At 36.4% G+C, this 19,790-nt stretch overlaps 1 protein-coding gene across 3 annotated transcripts in view; it reads left to right on the top strand.

Moving 5' to 3' along the window:
- USP25 (ubiquitin specific peptidase 25) overlaps positions 1 to 19,790 on the top strand; it is a 90,719-nt gene that overhangs the window by 41,712 nt on the left and 29,217 nt on the right. For all 3 annotated transcript variants that reach the window (XM_062002528.1, XM_062002512.1, XM_062002521.1), the window contains 5 exons: positions 8,769 to 8,855; positions 13,516 to 13,653; positions 14,494 to 14,570; positions 15,285 to 15,358; positions 16,759 to 16,907. In XM_062002528.1, coding sequence (XP_061858512.1) covers positions 8,769 to 8,855; positions 13,516 to 13,653; positions 14,494 to 14,570; positions 15,285 to 15,358; positions 16,759 to 16,907 — 525 coding nt within the window. The remainder of the gene's footprint in view (positions 1 to 8,768; positions 8,856 to 13,515; positions 13,654 to 14,493; positions 14,571 to 15,284; positions 15,359 to 16,758; positions 16,908 to 19,790) is intronic.

Below are 19,790 nucleotides of genomic sequence, written 5' to 3'. Positions count from 1 at the left end.
ACATGCTAAGCCAAATTTTTGGATAGAAGAATATGTGTGGGAAATCACATGAGAGTTATACTATAAGTGCTACACTGTATCCCTTCCCATCCAGTCCAAGACTGAAATTACTAGATGCAATATTTCCCTGAGTCTCATGATTTCCTGAGGGCCTGTCCAGATTATAGCTCTTTCTTTTACCAAATGAGTTATCTCAACAAGATAGCTGGGGTTTGGTATCTCCACACTCTTTTCTTGGGGAGTCTGTCAGTGTCTGCCTAGTCATTAAAAAATAAGACTTTTTTTTTTTCTTCCCCAAACATACATAGTTTGAAAAACAAAAAAAATCAACAAGTTACCGTCTTACAAACGTAGTCTGCATGGCTGCTCTTTATTTTCAGAGACCCTAACACCACTTCTAGCATTATAGTCCGTTGCATTGTGTTTAGGAGCAGCCTTCTTGCTTTCCTGGTGTCAGTATATTTGTGTGTAGGGTCTCATTTGATCCTAAGCTTCTAGCTCTGGGAAGAAGTCAGCCAACCTGATAGGAGAGAATCAAGCTAAGTATTTCCTTTCCAAGTGGTGGCTTGGCTATTGTTGAAGCAGCGTACTACAAGTATGTTAACTTTTCCATTAGTTTCTTTTTCCTATTTGTCATATTGAGTGGAAAGGATTAAGGTGGATGATGTGGTAGTGTATGAATACTAAAAAGACAGGTATTATATGAAAGAGTTGAATATATGAACATCATACTATTTGAAGCAATGCAGGCATGGCAGGTTATGTGCTGAAAAACATCCAGTATGTGATCCCCACATGAGTTAAAATGGTCATTAATGGAATACTTTCTTTCCACTGTTTCCTTTGTTAAACAACCTGGACAGGTGTGAGGAAAACTTATGTAGATAGATACAGATAAAAAGATAGTTTGATATGACTGTTCTCTAGAGTTTCATTGCCAGAGGAATAATCATAGACTCATAGAATGGCAGGGTTGGAAGGGACCTTTAGAGATCATCTAGTCCAACATCCCTGCAGAATCAGGTCTACCTAGATCAGGTCACATAGGTACATAATAATGATGGAAATCTGGTTTCTTGCTTTCTCTCTGTCCATCACTTCCTCCTGTTCCTCTGTAAGTATTGACCTGCCACTTCCAAGTTCAGTCATCCTGTGATATTTGCTGACAGGATATTCCTTTTCCTGCTTTTTGTTTTCTGAGGTCGCCCTGGTGTTGCTTGTGCTATTTTTTCAAACTCTTACTTTGTATTTTGTAGTATATAATATGATGAAATTTCTGTCATTAAGAGTTGGAAAGTTTTAACGGATGACGACTTTAGTTTTAGCTCATAAATAGTTGTTCATTTAGTTAAAATAAAATATACAGAATAAGCATTGGGTTGTGATCCTATGTGCAGTTCCTAGGTTTAGAAGGGCATAAAGCCATTGTGTTGTTTAGATGTGTTGTTTAAAGTTGTACCATAAACTTACTCCATGTTGTGTGTTTAGGCAAGAAGTTAGAAACTGTAACCATGTAAGGAAATGTTTGCTGTTACTTTATGTCCTAACTTTTTTTTCCTTGCCTTAAACATTTAATAGAGGAGTGATTGAATGACATTTTTCAGTATGTGCCAAGACCCAAGTATGAAGTGAATTCTTATGGATACGGGTTGTATAATACTTATCTGTCTGCTGAATTGCAGTAATGTTTTGAATGTGTTGCTATAAACAAGTATATGTTTTTTTAATGCAGGCTAGTAATGCTATGGTGAGCTGTTAGTTTAAAATGTTAACTTAACTAGAGGTCTTAAGTTAGTTTGACTTTCTAGATCAAACAGTAGGAAAGCTGTTTTCCATCTTCTTCCATGTTACACCTTGGCCTTTAGGAAAAGCAAAACATGACAACTTAAAATGACATTTTATACTTTGGTTTTCAACAGTTTGGAATGCTGATTGGTTGACTGTTTATAAATAAAAATGTCTTCTTTGAGATACTTTCCAAAACTTCTAAGGTCTGGAATTGAATCTCTGTGACTTGGAAAATGCTAAATGTTTTCCTCACTGCTACCACTAAACGAGTCAGGTTGTTCTGCTGTAGTTCAGACATTAGATAGTATCGTATCTGTCTGTATAAGTTTTGTTTCAGAGAGAGGGGGAGAAAAAACTCCTTCCTATACTTTGTCAATGAAGTTTGAACAGGAACCTACTCAGGTTCCAACTTTGAAGCTATTTTCCTTTCTTTCCTTCTCTCATTTTCTGAAGAATGTGAGGATTTTCAGGAAGGCTTTTGAGTGCGGCCAACTGTCGGTGTATGGAAAGAAGCAGTGTCAGGAATATGTTTTGGGTGACTTCCTCTTTTTCATAAGGTATTTTTATTCTCTAAAAGTTAGAACACAATGCTCAAGGGTAGTATGGACCTAAGAGAAAATATATTTAAAGCCCCCATAGCCTTTTAAAAATAATTATTTTCCTTGTCACAAGAAAAATGTGTTTAATTTGCATATATGTATAGTAGTCAATTTCAGACTAAGCACTACAGGAAGAATTCTTGTGTTTATGCTTGATGAATTTTACTGCTATGCAATACATACATAGGCTCAAATATGGTGATCACATTTAATGTCTATCATTAGTCTCCTGTTCTGAAAACAAGATTTACCACTTAGATGAATAAGACAAATGGAGTAGGAGGCAGCCCCAGTGTGTTGTAAGGAGTTGCAGGGATAGTGCAGGAGCAGAGTGGCCAGTGCAGTGGCAACAAACAGCCACTTCATGGACTTTACTGTGTGAAAAGTAGGTTCAGGAACATGGACCAAACGGTAAAATAGTAGAATAGATGAATAAATAGAAGAAGTGGGGAAACCCTTAAAGAGGTTCTCTCAAAGTAGTGGTATAGAATCACAGAATCTCAAGGACTGGAAGGGACCTTGAAAGATATCCTAGTCCACCCCCCCTGCCAGAGCAGGACCACCTAGGGTAGGTGACACAGGAACTCGTCCAGGTGAGTTTTGAATGTCTCCAGAAGAGGAGGCTCAACAACCCATCTGGGCAGCCTGTTCCAGTGCTCCGTCACTCTCACAGTGAAGATATTCTTCCATGTGTTTCTTTGCAACCTCTTATGGTCCGACTTGTACCCATTACCCCTTGTCCTGTCATTGCCCATCATTCCAAAGAGCCTGGCTCCATCCTCCTGACACCCACCCTTGACATATTTGTAAACATTAATGAGGTCACGCCTCAGTCTCCTCTTCTCCAAGCTGAAGAGCCCCAGCTTCCTCAGCCTTTCATCATAAGGGAGATGCTCCACTCCATCATCTTGGTGGCCCTGCACTGAACTCTCTCCAGCAGCTCCCTGTTCTTGAACTGAGGGGCCTAGAACTAGACCCAATATTCCAGATGCGGTCACATCAGGACAGAGGGGGAGGAGAACCTCTCTTAACCTACTGCCCACAGCCATACTAATACACCCCAGGATGCCATTGGCCTTCTTGGCCATGAAGGCACATTGCTGGCTCATGCTCATCCTGCTGTACAGCAGGACCCCCAGGTTCCTTTCCCCTACACTGCTCTCTTAAGAGTTCATTCCTCAACATGTACTCGTATGTGGGATTATTCTTTCCCAGATGCAAACTCTACACTTGCCCTTGTTTAATTTCATTAGATTTCTCCCTGCCCAACTCTCCAGCCTGTCCAGGTCTCGTTGAATGGCACAACAGGCTCCTGGTGTGTCAGCCACTCCCCCCAGCTTACTTGATGTTAATATTCATTCTGAGATGTACAGGAATGTTAAGTCACTAATAAACCTAAGTGCAGCCTTTAAGAGTACTTTTATTTTGAACCTTTAGCACTTCAAATGTTAGTAACTAGTAAATATAAAGTTATTAATGTTATTGTAAAGAAAATACAGCAATATGTACAGATTGCAGCATGCATTTCATAGAATACTGCAGTTTCTTTGATTTAGATCATTGGCATGAATAAAAAGTTAACCCTAACAGTTATGAGTCTACACCACTAAAACTAGGTCTATAATACAATAAACCACCAAAATTGTTTGTAAATTGGAGAACTTCAGTCAAATATATCATGTTAGCAGAGGTAAACTATTCCTAATAATATACTTCATGATGTATGCAGAGGTCTATTTTTGCTTTTCATTTTTAGAATGCTAATAATTCTTTAGGAATGCTCTCTACTTGCTATACAAAATTAAGATACTAGTGGGTTTTGCTTTGTGGCTTTGAAAAATGAAGAACTGTAAAACTGGAAATGCATAAAAGGCCCCAAATGACTAAATGAGACAAATTGATGTTGCAATACGTTAATGAATATATAAGCTTTTAACTTCAACAAAATCATGTTTGAGCTGAATGGCAGTACCTGAAGCATTGTTTAGGATCTCTGTAGGAGTGCATACTTTTCCTTCCCCCTGCCAAAGAGTTGCTTTTCAAAGTGTACAAATAAGATTACATTAAGTTTTTGGTTACTAACCAAATTAAGTAATCTTTAAATTTTCTTTGCCAAAATTCAAGGTAGTTTTTTATATTTCTCCTGTTAAGCCTCAAGTCTGGACACTAATTTGGACAAATTCCTAGCCAGTATTTGCTGCTTGCATATAGGTATCATTATGTATGCCTACACTAGTTGGGGCATCCTTGCCTGTTAATCCCCTTCACTTTGATAAAAGGGAACTTACAAACTGACCTGCCACAGGAGTGGAAGTTGCACGCTTTTTTTGGGATTGCTCTAAGAGAAATTTGAATCATGACTGCATTTCACAAAATGCCAGTAGTGTTCCAGCTGTGTGCCAGTAGGTATGTCCTGTTTTGTTTGCTAAGCTTCATTAGTAACTGTGATTATGAGGTTTTTTTCCCTTTCTTATCACTTCAGGAGACTTAGGATTTCTGCAGCCATTACAGCACTGGTTAAATATATTTGTTCTACTTAAGCATCCTAGGTGTTTTTCAACTAAATGAGAGTGCTTTTGGCATCTTGCTGACTTCTTTAGAGTTAGTAGTCTGAATCATTTTAATATGTGTTTCACAGAACAATATAGAAGTCCTTCCTTACATGCCTAACCTTTGTGAATTGAGTGGGAAGATGACTGTGTTCATAGTATGAAATTAGAGGTTTTGTGGAAAATTTATCAAGGTGATCAGTATTAAAAATTCTTCAATTTTTGTGCAAAATATTTTGCTTTTTTGTTTTCAGTGGTGGAAATAAATACAAAATTACTAGTCAAAGAAAACAAAAGGTTTTCATACATCTCTTAGTGAAACAGCTCTTTTTAGTATGCTTACAGAACTTGAAAGAATCCGTCATAGAGCCTGTCTAAAGCTTTGTGCAGCAGCTTGATAGGTCATCTTTTATCTAGATGCAGAATTACTCCAAGTTGTTGATGTCAGTAACTTTACTATTTTAGGACTGCTGGTGGCTCTTCAATTATATGTGTTGCACGCCAAGCTTTTATGGGTTTAATATGCTGACTAATTTATATTCTTGCAGTATTATGCGGTATCACGGTTCTTGAATGTTAAGAATGAAACTGTACTTAGGAAACCTGAATTCTGCCAAGGTCTTTACATTTCATAAACATATAAGGGAGCAAAAGGGATAACAGGGTGTTGTAAGTGAAACCAAGGTGGCTTGTATTCTGAAATTATGCTTGGTCTCCATGAGATGTGGGTAGATTTCATTTGGAAAAGTGAACGTTTTTAGTATCTTACAGTCTTGAATCTACAACTTTACTTAGTGCTCTCAGGCATGGCAGAAAATACATCTACATTGTTGCTACCTATAGCAGGAGCAAGACACAGTAAGCCTGTTGTCATTTGGCACAGTTAGTTTGAATACCCTAAACTGACACTGGATTCTTGTGGTTGTTATTTATTCTCATTTTCTTTTGCATCTCATTCAGCCCCTAAACTGACATAATAGGAGACAGATGTTCGAAGAATTGGTTGATTTTCATGATAATTTGAATTGATACAACTTGTCATAGCCTCAGCTTGGTCAAATTTCCAGATGACAGCTTTGACATAAATTTAAATATGCTGGAACACACCCTCATCTTTTAGAGAGTTTTTCTTGCATGCATAAATTTTGTGTACTTTACATTGGTAAACTTTAAACATATTAGATCAGGGCCAGTAGATAGGAAATATCCATATTTTAGATCCAGCCTGTTTCCCCTCACTGTGACTCCTGACACCTTTCTGTAGCCGAAGCCAAGTGAGGAAAAGATTAAATGTTCAAAAGGGCAGTGCTTTGGTCTGGGGCAGTGGGTGGCACTCAGGCCATGAATAGTCTCTGCTGTCTTTCTTGATGGCAGCAGAAAAGCAGCTTCTACTTCATGGCTTTGCCTACCCTGGGTGTAGGAAGTGCAGCCAACAGATGGCTAAGCAAATTAGGAACTGTTTTACCTAGCCCCTTTCTGAAGCACCAGAGTGGCTGGTTGGCTGTGGGAGATCTCTGTTGCAATGAGGACTTAGGTGAGCTCCTTGAAGTGCTATGAGATGTGGTAACCCATAACCATAGGTTCCTCCTTGAGGTACTTTGAGCACAAAATGTGGTTGGTCTCAAGCACGCTTTCTATATGTTTGTTTATGCTTACACTAGGAAATCCGCTTCCATTTTTGTGAAGGTAGAAGTTTTCTAAAGTTGATTTAGCTCAGTATAGAAGAGCTACAATGTATCCTGTCCTGTTAATGCTGCAGATTAACTATGATCATTCTGCCCCGTCTCAGCACAATTACGCACAGCATGAGCTGTTTTGGAGAAAAGTGTAATAACTAAATATCTCACATAAGAAATTTTGAGTAGAACAAAAATGAAGAAGAAAAGAACATATCAGTCCTCTTAATTATTATCAGCAGCTTGCAGAAATAGGTTCATTTAGCTTAGTGAAGTGTGGAATTACATGCTCACTGTTTAGAGACTGAATTAAAGAAATACAATTCTTCATGGAAAAACTTGTGTTTTTGACTGCCAGATAAAATTTCTAAACGTTAGTGCAGTTTTCTGTACTTTTTTTGTGTTTGTGCTTTAGGAAATTGGCCAACTCAACTGCTTGGCATTTTGATGGCACTTGGATTAGTCATGGAGAGAATTCAGTCTTTGGACTTTATATTTCAGCAGCTGGTTTATTTTGTACGTAAGACATTGCTATGTTTTGCTTGATGAGGAGCCCACCAGTGGAATGCTGTTACATCATGAGACATAACTTTAGTTAGTATCAACTTCTAGAATGACACTAGAGTTAAATATTAACAATTTCTATCCTTTGAGTAACAAAATAAAGGAGGGTGTTTTAATCTCCCTTCTTTCCAAGGGAGAAAAAAAAAACCCAACAAACTCTATTTTGAACAGTAAAAATGAGGAAAAAAAACCCAAAACTTGACTACTCAATTGTCTACGTTTCTTTAGCAGAGTCACAAAGGTCTTCTCTGATTGTTGTGCTTGATTTTTCTTTTATTTTTAAAAAACAAGTGGGTTTAGATATGAAAGTGTTAGGAAGGACAACTTTAGCCTTTTCATTTTGCTGGAAATACTGTATACTGTAGAAAGAGGTTATACTTGGTACAGGCTCTTTCACGAGGAGAGTCAAGAACGTTGCAATACAACTTTTCAGTTGTCTTTTTTTTTTTTTTTTTTTCCCCCCCCCCTGTCCAATGTGATCTAAATAATTAGAGCAAATGCAGTGCCTCGATCACAATTTGAGTTTCACTTTCTTGGCCCTGTGAAACCTGCTGTGGACTCTGACTTAAGTCTTTACCTGTGTAGGACAAGGTGCAGAATCAAAGTCTATTGCTGGGATAAGCAAGCTCTGCCTTTGCAAAATAAATAGCTAATATATGATTTGGGGAACAGAAAAAAAGTAAGTTAATTACAGATTGTAAAACCAAAGGCTATGTATGAATAGGAGGACAAATCTTTCTGATATTTCTCTGATGAGCATGTTTAAAATAATTTAGATCTTTTCTGCTACCCTTTCTTTATCAGAATGCTAGTTTGTGGTAATGAAATGAGCTTTAACCGAAGTATGTTCTGCCTGTACAGAAAAACCATGCAGTTATGCAGGTGCTGAGGACTTCAACTCTCAGCCACTGCTTTGAATTTGTGCTTTTAAAACCTAGAGTAGTCTTGTTCTTGTACACCCTTTGCTCCAGGCACGGTATTACACTGTGGGGTTCTTTGTGGATGTGCCTGTAGACACCTGTTTTTATGTCTTGCTCTCCATAAAATGAGAGCATGATCAGTTCCTTACCTGCAAGGATATATAGCCCAATTTCCTCCCTCTAATCTGTGTCATTCAGGTGCTATAATAATGGGAGGAGTGTACAGAATGCAAAAAGTAGAGGTAATTGCAAGTGAACTTAAGTTGTATACACAAAGATGTGCTTTTTCTACACTGGGTAGGTAGATGATAGAGGGGCTACAAGATGAACATTATATGGCTAAACAGACTTAATTTCAGTTTGAAAATGGACAATTATATAATTAATAAAATTGTTCCCATAAAAAGTAATTTACCTATCGTCTATAAAGTTATTGTTCCATTTATGTGATTAAGTGTAAAAAAGATTTTCTTGTATTTTACTATTTTCTTGGCAAAAAGAATTGTCTTCTGGTGAAAGCACATTTAGCAAAGGTAAGTGAAATAATGTAGCTTCTGAAATGAAACCTTTGTGTCTGTTTGTCATTTATTTTGCGAAGACATGTTTGGAAGAATTTTGTGCTGTTTGTGGAAGTGCTAAAACATTCTTTTTTCTTTTTCTTTTTTTGTTCAGTCATTATTTAACCTGCTGGAGTTTCGAAGACTAGTTTTGAATTTCAGTCCTCCTGCAAATGCTCAAGATTTGCCCCGAAACCAAAAGGTAAGATTAGAAGCAAACTTCCCCTGGTGGCTGCTAAGGGCATCTCTCTCTCTACTGAACTTCAATTTTGCATTGTTCTCTAGCTCCAACTAGCATGGGTTTTATAGGGGCCAGTTAATGTTTATCTAAGCTTCCTATTACAGATCTTATATAAAACACATTAGCCTCACAGGAGGGTATGAGGCAGAGTGGTGAAAGAAGCAGAGTCTGTGTGATGTACTACTGTTTAGACCAGGTTCAGTGAAAGGACTTTCCTGATAAAGCTGTTATCAGAACTACTGCTGTTGACTGATTGTTTCTAATGTAGATTTAGCTTGTTTTAGCAAACATATTTTATTCTAGTTCTCTCACACTGTGCAGCTACAGGCATTTTCTGTTACCTGCATATTATTGAACTGTGTAGTTTTGCCAACACTACTGTTAGTGTTGCGATGACCACATCACTGGGTTTTTTTTTAGTGTTAATTATTTATAGCTCATGATCTGAGATTAAGCTTTCTGTTCTTAGCTTGTCTCTTCTCAGCTTTTCATGAGGTGATTGTAGACATAAATTTTCCTGTGTTTATTCTGGTGCTGATATGGATTGAAGAGAGAGGGCATTGGCTTAAGTTTCATGTGACCTCAGACTAGTGAAGCGGAATGGTCATGGACCAGACCAATTTTTCTTCCTTCATGGATACCTTCTTATGAGAGATAAACGGAGGGCACCTTGGCTTCTATATTAAAAAACAGAAAGGAAGAAATGAGAAGAGGAAGTAGCTGTAATGGAAAGTCAAGGCACTTGATGCCCTGATTTTTAACACAGGTTTTTACAGAGTAGTAAAATTGTGTGTGTCCGTGAGTTAGACTATTGTCTTTTGCCTCTTTCTTTAGGATTTTAAAAAGGGAGTGTGGTGTTGGCCTGTTCTTAGTTGTTTGGTGCTTTAGACTTGACTAGAATGCTCACAAGTAAAACTAGCAGTTTCCATTAAAAAGCGAGAGAAAACAGACATAGAGAAGATACTGTCCATTTTTGAGACCTCTAGGTATCTATAATAAGAGGGAAGTTGAATATTCAGTTAGAGCTGCATAATTTCTGCCTTGCATGTGCATGCACTTCCTAGCTCCCCATTCAAAGAGCAAGTTACCATTTGGAGTGTTTTTTTGTTTTACTTTGTTCTTTTTAACGGAAAAATGTTTGCATCGAGTCATGAGATGGTGTGCAAAAACAATATGGGTAGTATTAAGAACATGTCACAGAGGGCAATGTGTTTCAGTAAGAAAGGTTTAAAGTCATGCTCTACCAAAGAGTTGTACTGATTTTTTTTTTTTTCTTTTTACATTGACTTTCTGCCTGGAGTTTCATTGTTAGTCATATTTGTTTTAGTAATACCTTCCAATACTCAGAGTTCTTTACCTTCATTTTTCAGAGTGTAAAAAGCAACTGGAATCTAAGAGATGATAGGAGGCAGAAAAAAATAAATGTTTGTCTTTGAAAAGTGTGTTGCCCAAGCTTTGAGACTAGCAACCAAAAGCCTTGATCAATTGCCGAGTGATATGTCTTAGACATTGTGACCATGACAGACAATATTAAGGCAGCAGGAAATGGTGTGATACGAGTATATGGATTTATGCAGAAACCTTGCTCCCTGCAAGCCTGCTAGTAAGAATTTCTAGCAGTAGTTTTTGTCTTCTGCTTTGTTAACTTAAATTGCAGAATGAAATAACATTATTAATTGATGTACTCATCTGTCTTATCTAAAACTGAAGAAAGATTGTCTTAGTGTTGAAATATGTTTTTGGGACAATTTAGGAAAAGAGATTGCTTAATTAGTTGGAACTTAGATTTGAAGAAGAAATAAGCATGTATGCCCCCAAATATGGTGCTTTTTTTCCTTTATAATGTGAAGACAATTTATTTGAAATTGTAATATAAGCTACTAGATGCAAAAAAAGCCCTAGAATTTGCTTCCATCTTCTTGTTTCAAAACTATCTTGACTTAGTTCTGTTTTGGTTCTTATTTTTAGCATAGCATTAAGTACTGTATGTGACTGACATTCCCTAGGATAAAATTTTGTTGCTTATAAAGAAACAGTTTTAATAATCCCAGATTTTCCACACTTTACATATGGTTACATCCCATTGTTCTTCCAGTAGGTGGAAAGTGGAATTTAATACTAGAGTCATGGCAATCACTTGGCTTAGAATGTAATATTCCCTGAAGTACAATCACATATTTTAAAAGTGGAGTATTTTTGATCTTTCCTATCAATCTATTCAATATTCAATGTAACATTTGTAATCCAGAAGTCATTGGTATAAATTTTGACCTTAAACAAAAAAACCAACCAAAAAAACCCAACCAAACAAAAATTAGCTTCAGCTAATTGCACTTGTTTTTTTCTGGATTTTAAGCTTGGGTATACATTTAAAACCTCCAATCTGTTTTTGTTCTTTTTCATTGGAAATAATTTTTCGTTCTGGGTTTATTCCACAGCTTCTTTCTGTGTAACAAATACAATTCTCTGTAGTTACTGCAGCTTATTTGCTCTCCTAGTTCTTCTAAATCTTGCTGACATATGAGCAGGTCTTTTTTTACTGTATGCAGTGAGATCAGCTAAATATTTGATCTTGATTATATCTTCAGGAAACATTTTATTGTCAGAGGAAGCAGGTTACTGTGCTACAGGTTAGCACGTCTTTCCCCCTGTTTCAGCACTATTGTGGTGCTAGTGTCCTGGCATACTGATTCAGAGTAATGAATCTTTACTCTATATTAAATATGTGGGCTGTTTAGAAGCATTTCTTAATCATAAATTGTTCCGATATTACTGTATTAAGAAATTATTTATGCAGGCAAGATAGGTGATAAAATAGAGGACATTATAGATTATGAACTTTCCATACAGTTTTTATTTCAAAATTGATTTTTAATCCTTTTTCTTTGCATTGATGTGCCTACAGTATGCTTTAAAATTGAGAGACATACTGTGCTGTGATGACTTTATTAGTTAATTTTTGTCCTTTGAATTTTTGTCCTTTGTGAAACTGCTTATCTTGTCTTGGGGACTGGCTTATGTGCTCTTGAAGTTTTGTAGATTTTGTTTAGTCAGAATCACTGTTTGTTGTGGTAATGCCTAAGGCATTAAACTGAGCTTTCTTGAAAAACAATAAGGATTTTTCTAGTTTTAGAAAATGTTTATAGGCTTTACAGAGATATTTGTTTTGAGTAATCCTACTGACATCAGTAGGCAATTGTTCAACCAAAAGCTAGAAGTATCTTGAAACTTGACAAAACTTAGTAGTATAGATTTGGGTAAGTAATGCAATAATACTCACTGCCTATGTACTTCAGATTTCACAAAAAGAAGGTGAGATCTAGCATATTCTGGGGGCAGTTGTCTCTATTATGCATATGAATGATCAACGAAATTGAAGCATTTTGATAAAATGCATTTAAAACTTAAAATTCTATTCATTTTTAATAGAATACTTTGTGAAAATAGTAAAAAGAAAGAAAAACATTCACCATCTTTTTCCTGTTTTGTTGTTACAAAGTGCTTTAAAATCAGTCTCTCATTTACATATTTATTTTTAAATTATGATGATTTAATCCTGAATTAGGCTGGCAGTTGATGAAGTCCTCAGCCTTTTCTGGGAACATCGTATCTGTCAGGTGTTTTACAAGTTGGACTAGAAGAGCAAGTAAAACTGGGGTATTTACGTGACTAGAAGTATTTTTCAGGTATTGTGCAGAACAAATTCCAGATCACCTCACAGAGTTTTTAAAGCTGAAACAAAACAGGCTTTATGTACAGAAAACTGTGCATACAGGATTGGCTAGGAGTGACTAAACAAGTCTGCTGTTTGATGAGCATGTGAAATGGTTTGTCATCAAGTAATTCCAGTTTGACCTGCATCTGATGTCTGAATACCTTTGAATGAGACTTTATTTTAAATACAAGTAGATAGTACATTTGTTTTCATTTCACAGGTATTTGTCATCTATCTAATCAAGAGCATGAGTGAAATATAATAGCATTTGTAACCTGTGGTTAAATTTATGTTTCAGAGGCAGAATGTGTTTCTTCTGCTTCTCTCCTGGAAATCAGAAAAAGAATTCCATATTCCCTATGAGATGTATTTAAAATATAGGTAGAAAAGAGAGCAGGCTATTTCTTACTTCTCTCAAGAGAAATAATAAGGATTTGTGTATATTTTATAAATTTAGTCTTTAGTTTAAAAAAAGAAGCAGCTTAAAAAGGTACTAGACAGTGTGTAAGCTCACAAGAAATTCTACTAGAAGTATAGAGGAATACTAATTTCAGTAAAATCAGTGCATAATTACTTAAGTCGTGGTAAATCTTGAGAGAAACAGTTCTGTCTTAAATGCAAATCAGCATGTCCACTTATCCATTCAGCCCCATATTGAGTCAGATGGACACAAGTAGAAGTGGTTTCAGGGAGCTTTCAGTTTCCAGAGTATGACTTTTTTCCCAGAGGACTTAAATTACTTTGTAAAACTGACAATGGAAAGACGTGCAACACTACCTTGGTAGCACTACAAATAACCATTATGATGACTGTCTGAATATACTCTTAGTTCATTGGGTAATGCTTCTGTAAAGTAGATTTTTGTTACCACTTTGTGAAATATTTTTATTTCTTCTTCATATCCAGGAACACAGGAATCTGCCTTTCATGCGTGAATTAAGGTACCTATTTGCACTTTTAGTTGGTTCGAAGAGAAAATATGTTGACCCATCAAGAGCGGTTGAAATCCTTAAAGATGCTTTTAAATCAAATGATTCTCAACAGGTAACTTCTGTGTATTTTTATTCAAACTTATGCATGTTTTCATATTGTTATCTGACAAAAGGAAATAATTAAAATGGACAGCCAAACCTCAAAATGTCCACATGAAAGAAAATTCTAATTATTACAGTCTTGGAGTATTTTCTTTAACATTATGGGTCCTGTAGTCACTTTTATTAAAATAATTACAACAATAATAATATTCTGGACAGCGTGACTTGTTTTATTCAGTACACTTTCATCGTAATTTTTTAGAAACTAACAGTTCCACATTCTTGCTTTTAGGATTAAGTTTAGCCTCTAAGTCTGTGCTTTTTTGGAGATCTTCATTCTTCTCATCTAACAGTACCTCCAGGGCTAGTACAGTCTTAGAATACTATTTGTATAGATGTTGGTTTTGAGGGTCATAGGAGTCATATTTGGGATTCTTGCCTAAGTCATAGTGGATGTATTTTACTTTTATGAGAAACACTTTGTTTCTTCAGAGGCTCTGTTTTTCCCACATGAGGTTATGTGGCTAAGGGGTTTAATTACAACAGCATGCTGAATTTAGTGTTTGATGAAAGTAATATTAGTCACCACTTGTTAGATACCAAAGGGTTTAAACAATGGGATTCATAAGATGCCTTTGGACTATCATGGTATGAAAGCTGAGTCCAAGTAATAAGGATCACAGGGCAGTGTAGTGACTGAGGAACACCAGAGCCTTAATGTGCTCTGAGCTACCCATAAAAAATCCAATCATGACATAGTCTTAGACACAATATGATCTGCTAATCTTGTAAGGTTACATGTTCTGTTAAATATGTGAATGTATACTGATAGTCTTATATTTTTCAACAGCAAGATGTTAGTGAATTTACACATAAGCTATTAGATTGGCTAGAAGATGCCTTCCAAATTAAAGCTGAAGAAGAGAGGTAAGGTTTGTTTTATAGCTCTCTATAGTGACCACTTTGATGAGAAAAAGCAAACCAAACAACCAAAATCTGCTTCTCACTTCATGGCTGAAAAAGATCCAACTCTATAGCTTCTTTTAGTTCAAGTGTGTTTTTTTCCAAACATGCCAAGAACCTTCAGTTTTCCGTGAATTGTCTTTTTTAACCTTCTTATTTAACGGTAGAAGTCTTGCTGAAAGGAACCCAAAGTACATAACGTGCATTTTGAGCATAATAAATTTTTCTTTTTTTGTTTGAATCCAGTTTGATTTTCAGTTCTCCAGTTTAATTACTTCAAAACTTTACTTCTATTTCTCTTCTCATAAGTAACTACTCATTGTTTGTTCAAGTGAACATCTGTAAACTGTCTTTTGAATACATAATTGTTTCTAAAATGTTACAGAAAATAGTTTTGACAAGGGTTTTGTGAAACTTAACCACTCATTAATTGAAACTGATTTACGTAAAATTTTGTAGAATGGAGCACTTCTGAAACTTAGTTTTCAGAATATATTTATCGTTACAAACACGTGAATCACTGTTATTGTCATTCGAGAAAAGTACAAAACTAAATGAACAATAGCTGGGTAAAATAGGCAGCATTTCTGTAATGGATTAATTTCCGTTCATATTGATAAAAGTTCATAGCTTTGTGTTTGATTTTGATGTCTGTAATAACATGCTTTCTATTTTCAGGGATGGAGAGAAACCAAAGAACCCAATGGTGGAATTGTTTTATGGACGATTTCTAGCAGTAGGTGTACTTGAAGGTATGCATCTGAATTTACTCGAACTCTGTGCTTATGTCTGTTCAGTGCTTATGTAAATACACAGATGAATGAAGCAGTTGTAGCATTTTAGCTACTTCTGCAGAAGTACACTCAGAGAATACACATTTCATCTGTGACAAAAGTTTTTTTTCCAGATAATGAGAGAGAAGGTAAATACAGTGAGCTACAGTGGTCCAGAAAGATTGCTTTCGTAATTTTCAGGACCTAAGTGTATGTATTTAAGTGCAGTAGGATTTAGGGTAAGAAGCTGAGCAAAAATGCTTGCAAGAAATGACTATCAGGGCACATTTGCCACTTACTAGTGGCGTACAGAAGGCAAGTTACTGTATGTCACTGAGCTAGTCTCTCCGCCCTTTGCTTCATTTGATGCAATTCAAAGTGTCAGTTACTGGATTTTGTTCTGCACCATTTCTGATATGGATAATGCCCTCTTAAAAGTATAGTACATTGAGAACAAGTGGTTGTGCAACAAGCTTCCTTTTCTCTTACCTGCATGTAATTAGTCAATCTACAGAATTGCAGTGTCCTCTATTTGAGGAGTCCAGCAGTTGTGAAAATATTTTTAATGTTGGTGATTCTGTCCTGTGCATTTAAATGAAGTAGCTATAATCTTTAAAGTGTCGTCCAGGTTGTTCCTCAGCCTAGAACAGTGTATCTAATGATCATTCTGCAGATTTCTTGCTAGTAGGTAGCATTTTGCTACTGTTACTTTGGCTACTTTCATTCCTTACATTTTCATCTTAACTAATGATATCTGCAAAAACCAAACCAAAGAAAAAAACCCAAAAAGTCTGGCAGATGGAAGACTTGTTACTGATATTAGAATGAAATAAATTGGAGATTTCAGATCACTTGTCGCCCATGTTTCTCCTCATATTTGAGCTTATATCTTTCTACACTGTTACCAAATTACGATCTTGTTTTCAGTACAGAAAACATCAATGTTCTCTTGTGATTTATTTTTGCAAAATGCACTTATACAAAGGGCTGTTTCATATCAGTAGTTCCAGTGACTTTGCTGATACAATGCACGGTTGTATTACTGAGCTGCTCTTTGCAGGAGGAAAACTGAGATTTGTATGTGTAAAACTTCCCATACATCTGTGGTGCTCAGTTATTTTGAGTTTTTCTTGTTAGCGACAGATGGAAAAACAGTATTAAAAATGGTCTAAAGAGGAAAATACAGTAATTTTAAATATTTATTACATTCAAGTCATGTTTTCGGGAGTGATTTTTCTGTATACATATAATACACTTGTTCAATAAGAAAATGTGGGTGTTGTTCAGTAGACTAGGTCGGGTGACCTAGGATTGTTGATTTTTTTTAAAGTTAAATGTTTGTTCCTAAAACCCTAACTGTCTTAATTTCTTATGTGAAGGTAAAAAATTTGAAAACACTGAAATGTTTGGCCAGTATCCACTCCAGGTTAATGGCTTTAAAGATCTGCATGAGTGCCTAGAAGCTGCAATGATTGAAGGGGAAATTGAATCCCTCCATTCAGAAAACTCTGCAAAGTCTGGTCAGGAGGTGAGTTAAGTACTTCTGTGGGCTTCTCTCATGGCAGTTTTGTAGTGTTCCTTATTTTTCATTAGAGTTCGTGGTTGTTTTTTATGTGACCTACTTCTGTGCAAGTTCTTATGTCTGGCATTGTTAATTTAGGGGGTGTAGTATCTCTTCTAGAGTATCCAGAGTATCATCTTTTTGTATTTTTCCTAAGATGTGATTTTTATGTTTATTAAAAGCTAGTGCAGTTAAGTGCTTACAGTGGTGATTCGGCACAGGCTGATTCCCACCTGTTGCTGATACTTGATCTCCAGAGAGGTCATGGGTATAATGTGCTGTGGTAGCTGCCCACTGCTCTGACTGACTTGCCACCCTGTGCTGTTCTGTAAACAGCAATCATGAGCTGTGCATTTGATGATTGCTTCAGAACATTGTTGTTATTCCTTTGTGTCTCTCTCTTGTAATTCCTCAGCATCTAGCCTTCTCTCCTTTCCGTTTTTTTATTGATGTTTCCCAAATTCCACCTTCTTGACATCTATGGTGGGCAGTTCTCCTTTGCTTATGGTGATGGACAGACAATACTTGGGCTGTGGACTGTTGGTAGCCTCCCTTGCTAGAGCAGGAGGCTGCCAAATGTCAGAGCATGTTGGAAGTCCGGCAGGAGGGGTTCAGGTGGAGCCTCACTAAGAAGTGAAGTATGCAATTCATGATGTTGTGATAAGGTGATGGATGACATCATTTATACAGGTCACACATTAGGGAAAAATAGTTGGACTGATGGCAGTTGTAGAACTGAGAAGATGTGGTCTGAAATATCTCCTGTTATTGCTGACATGCATATTTATGGCTAGCATTTATCTCTTGTCACAGCTTTCTCTCATAACCTGTGTATTATTCATGTGGAAATACAGGAATCCTCTTTGCCTGTAAAGGCTGAGCTACTTTACACAGTTGTTTGTGTTTTATTACATTTATTTTAAAGATAAGAAATCTTAGGAGGCTTCTTCTGCTTCAGTAAAAAGTTCAAGTGTGGTTTTCTTCCTTGATGTTTATCTTTGGCAGTAATGAAATTTTGCTCCCTTTAATCATATCACTATACATACAGGATTTAATTACTAAGCCTAGTGATGCACACTGAAGTCATCCTCCAGTGTGAAGTTCTAGTTCCAAGATCGTGCTACTAACAAAAGTTTTAGGACATCACTTTTACACTCCCTCTTTCTGGTCAGCTGTTGTTGATCAAATATTGATCAACAAAACCAGATGTTAACAAGCATTTTCAATCGTAGTTACACATCTTAGTAAGTGTGTTCTTTCTTAGGATGTGTTCTTTTTTTTTTTTTTTTTTTTTTTTTTAATTCTATTACTTGTAGAAATGTGTTCTTCCAATGAGCATGTTTCCTGAAATATAACTGGGGGAAAAAAAAAATCTCATCAACATCTTGGTATGATCTAAAACTCAATTTATTTATGCAAGTAGATGCCTACTGCAAGAACACGATTGTTCATCTAGGGACTGAAGGTTGTCTTACAGTTAAAACCTGTGTGCATTCATGCATATAGTGTCAGTTCAGTTATAAATGCTTGACTAGAAGTGTCAGGCTCAGGGTATTTCTTGGTTTTGATCTTTGTATTTTTTTTTTTAAATCTTCAATCCTAGGAAACTATGGGAAACAGTAAGATAGTCACATATAGGTCTAGAGTGTTGAACTTTGAGTTGTGAAACTGTCAGGGTTGTAATCTGCTTGGCTTCTTAGCGTATGGAAATGGTAGTGAAATAGTGATACGTCAGATTGACAACAGTGACAAAACAAAAAAAGGTAAGGTGTTAAAATACTAATCCTACAGTATTATTACCAGGGACAAGTAAATTGGTTACATTTCCCTGAACTGAGGTATTTTGTTTGTAGTGGTGGCTGCTGTTAGTAGTTAAGTTTAAGCATAATGCCTTAAAGATATTACAGTGCATTGGAAATTTTGGAAGTACTGAAGGAAGCTGAATTTCTTGTAGTTTTAAGAAAATCTATCTCAATTTAACAAAGACTTGAAGTGGCCTTCGTCCAAGCTGGCAGATATCAAAGCTGAAAGAGAATAATATCAATGTGGTAGTTGCATGTGTTGAAAGATCCTGAAAGTAACATTGGATTTTGATTTTTTCCTAGTTATCCCATTGGAGGCAATAGTGATATTTAGCTTGTTGCTTATTATTGTTACTACTGCTATTATTAATGTGCCTCATAAAAGCCTCAGCCATGGAGTAGGGTGTGAGGAAGCAAACTAACATACAAACAGAAAAAGAGGCATTTCCTGTCCCAAGGAACTTAATTCTGAGTTCAAGAGAAGATGGAGGTCAATGCATATATGTGGAGTACAGAAGTGTGGTAGAAATGAGATAGTGTTTGTCAGCATCATGGTGAATTTAAACACATCAGCTGCTTAGTCATCATTAAGTGATTTGGGAGCCTTTCAGTAAAAGGAGTATGGGGGAAGGATTGTCATGTGGCATTGATATTTACTGTTGTGTGAAGTTGCTGCAAGAGAGAAATCCTGATTGTCTCCTTTAACACTAAAAAGTTGTTTAGTGGAGGCTGGTAGAGGCAGGAGAAGGAAAGGCAGATCACTTTGGATATAAACAGATGAAAGGAGTGATGTTGAAGGCAAGAACTAGGAAAATTCAGGAACATCCTGGAAATCTGTTAGTGGGACAAGACTATTTTTGCCAAGGCCAGGAAATGGTAGCAGAGAGGAGACGTTGCACTGAGATGTGGAGTGTTGAGAACCTAGACCCAAACTTTAGCCATGAGCACAGGAAGAAAAAGGCTGCCCTAGAGGTATTGTATGAAAAGGTTACTCAAGGTCAAGTCATTTGGCTGGATAGAACTTGAAGCGAGACCCTGGTCAAATGGC

Source organism: Colius striatus, chromosome 1, assembly GCF_028858725.1.
Source record: "Colius striatus isolate bColStr4 chromosome 1, bColStr4.1.hap1, whole genome shotgun sequence".
In the NCBI taxonomy this organism is placed as follows: Eukaryota; Metazoa; Chordata; class Aves; order Coliiformes; family Coliidae; genus Colius; species Colius striatus.
The sequence above is the reverse complement of the archived record's forward strand: the minus strand, read 5'-3'. Positions and strand labels throughout refer to the sequence as shown.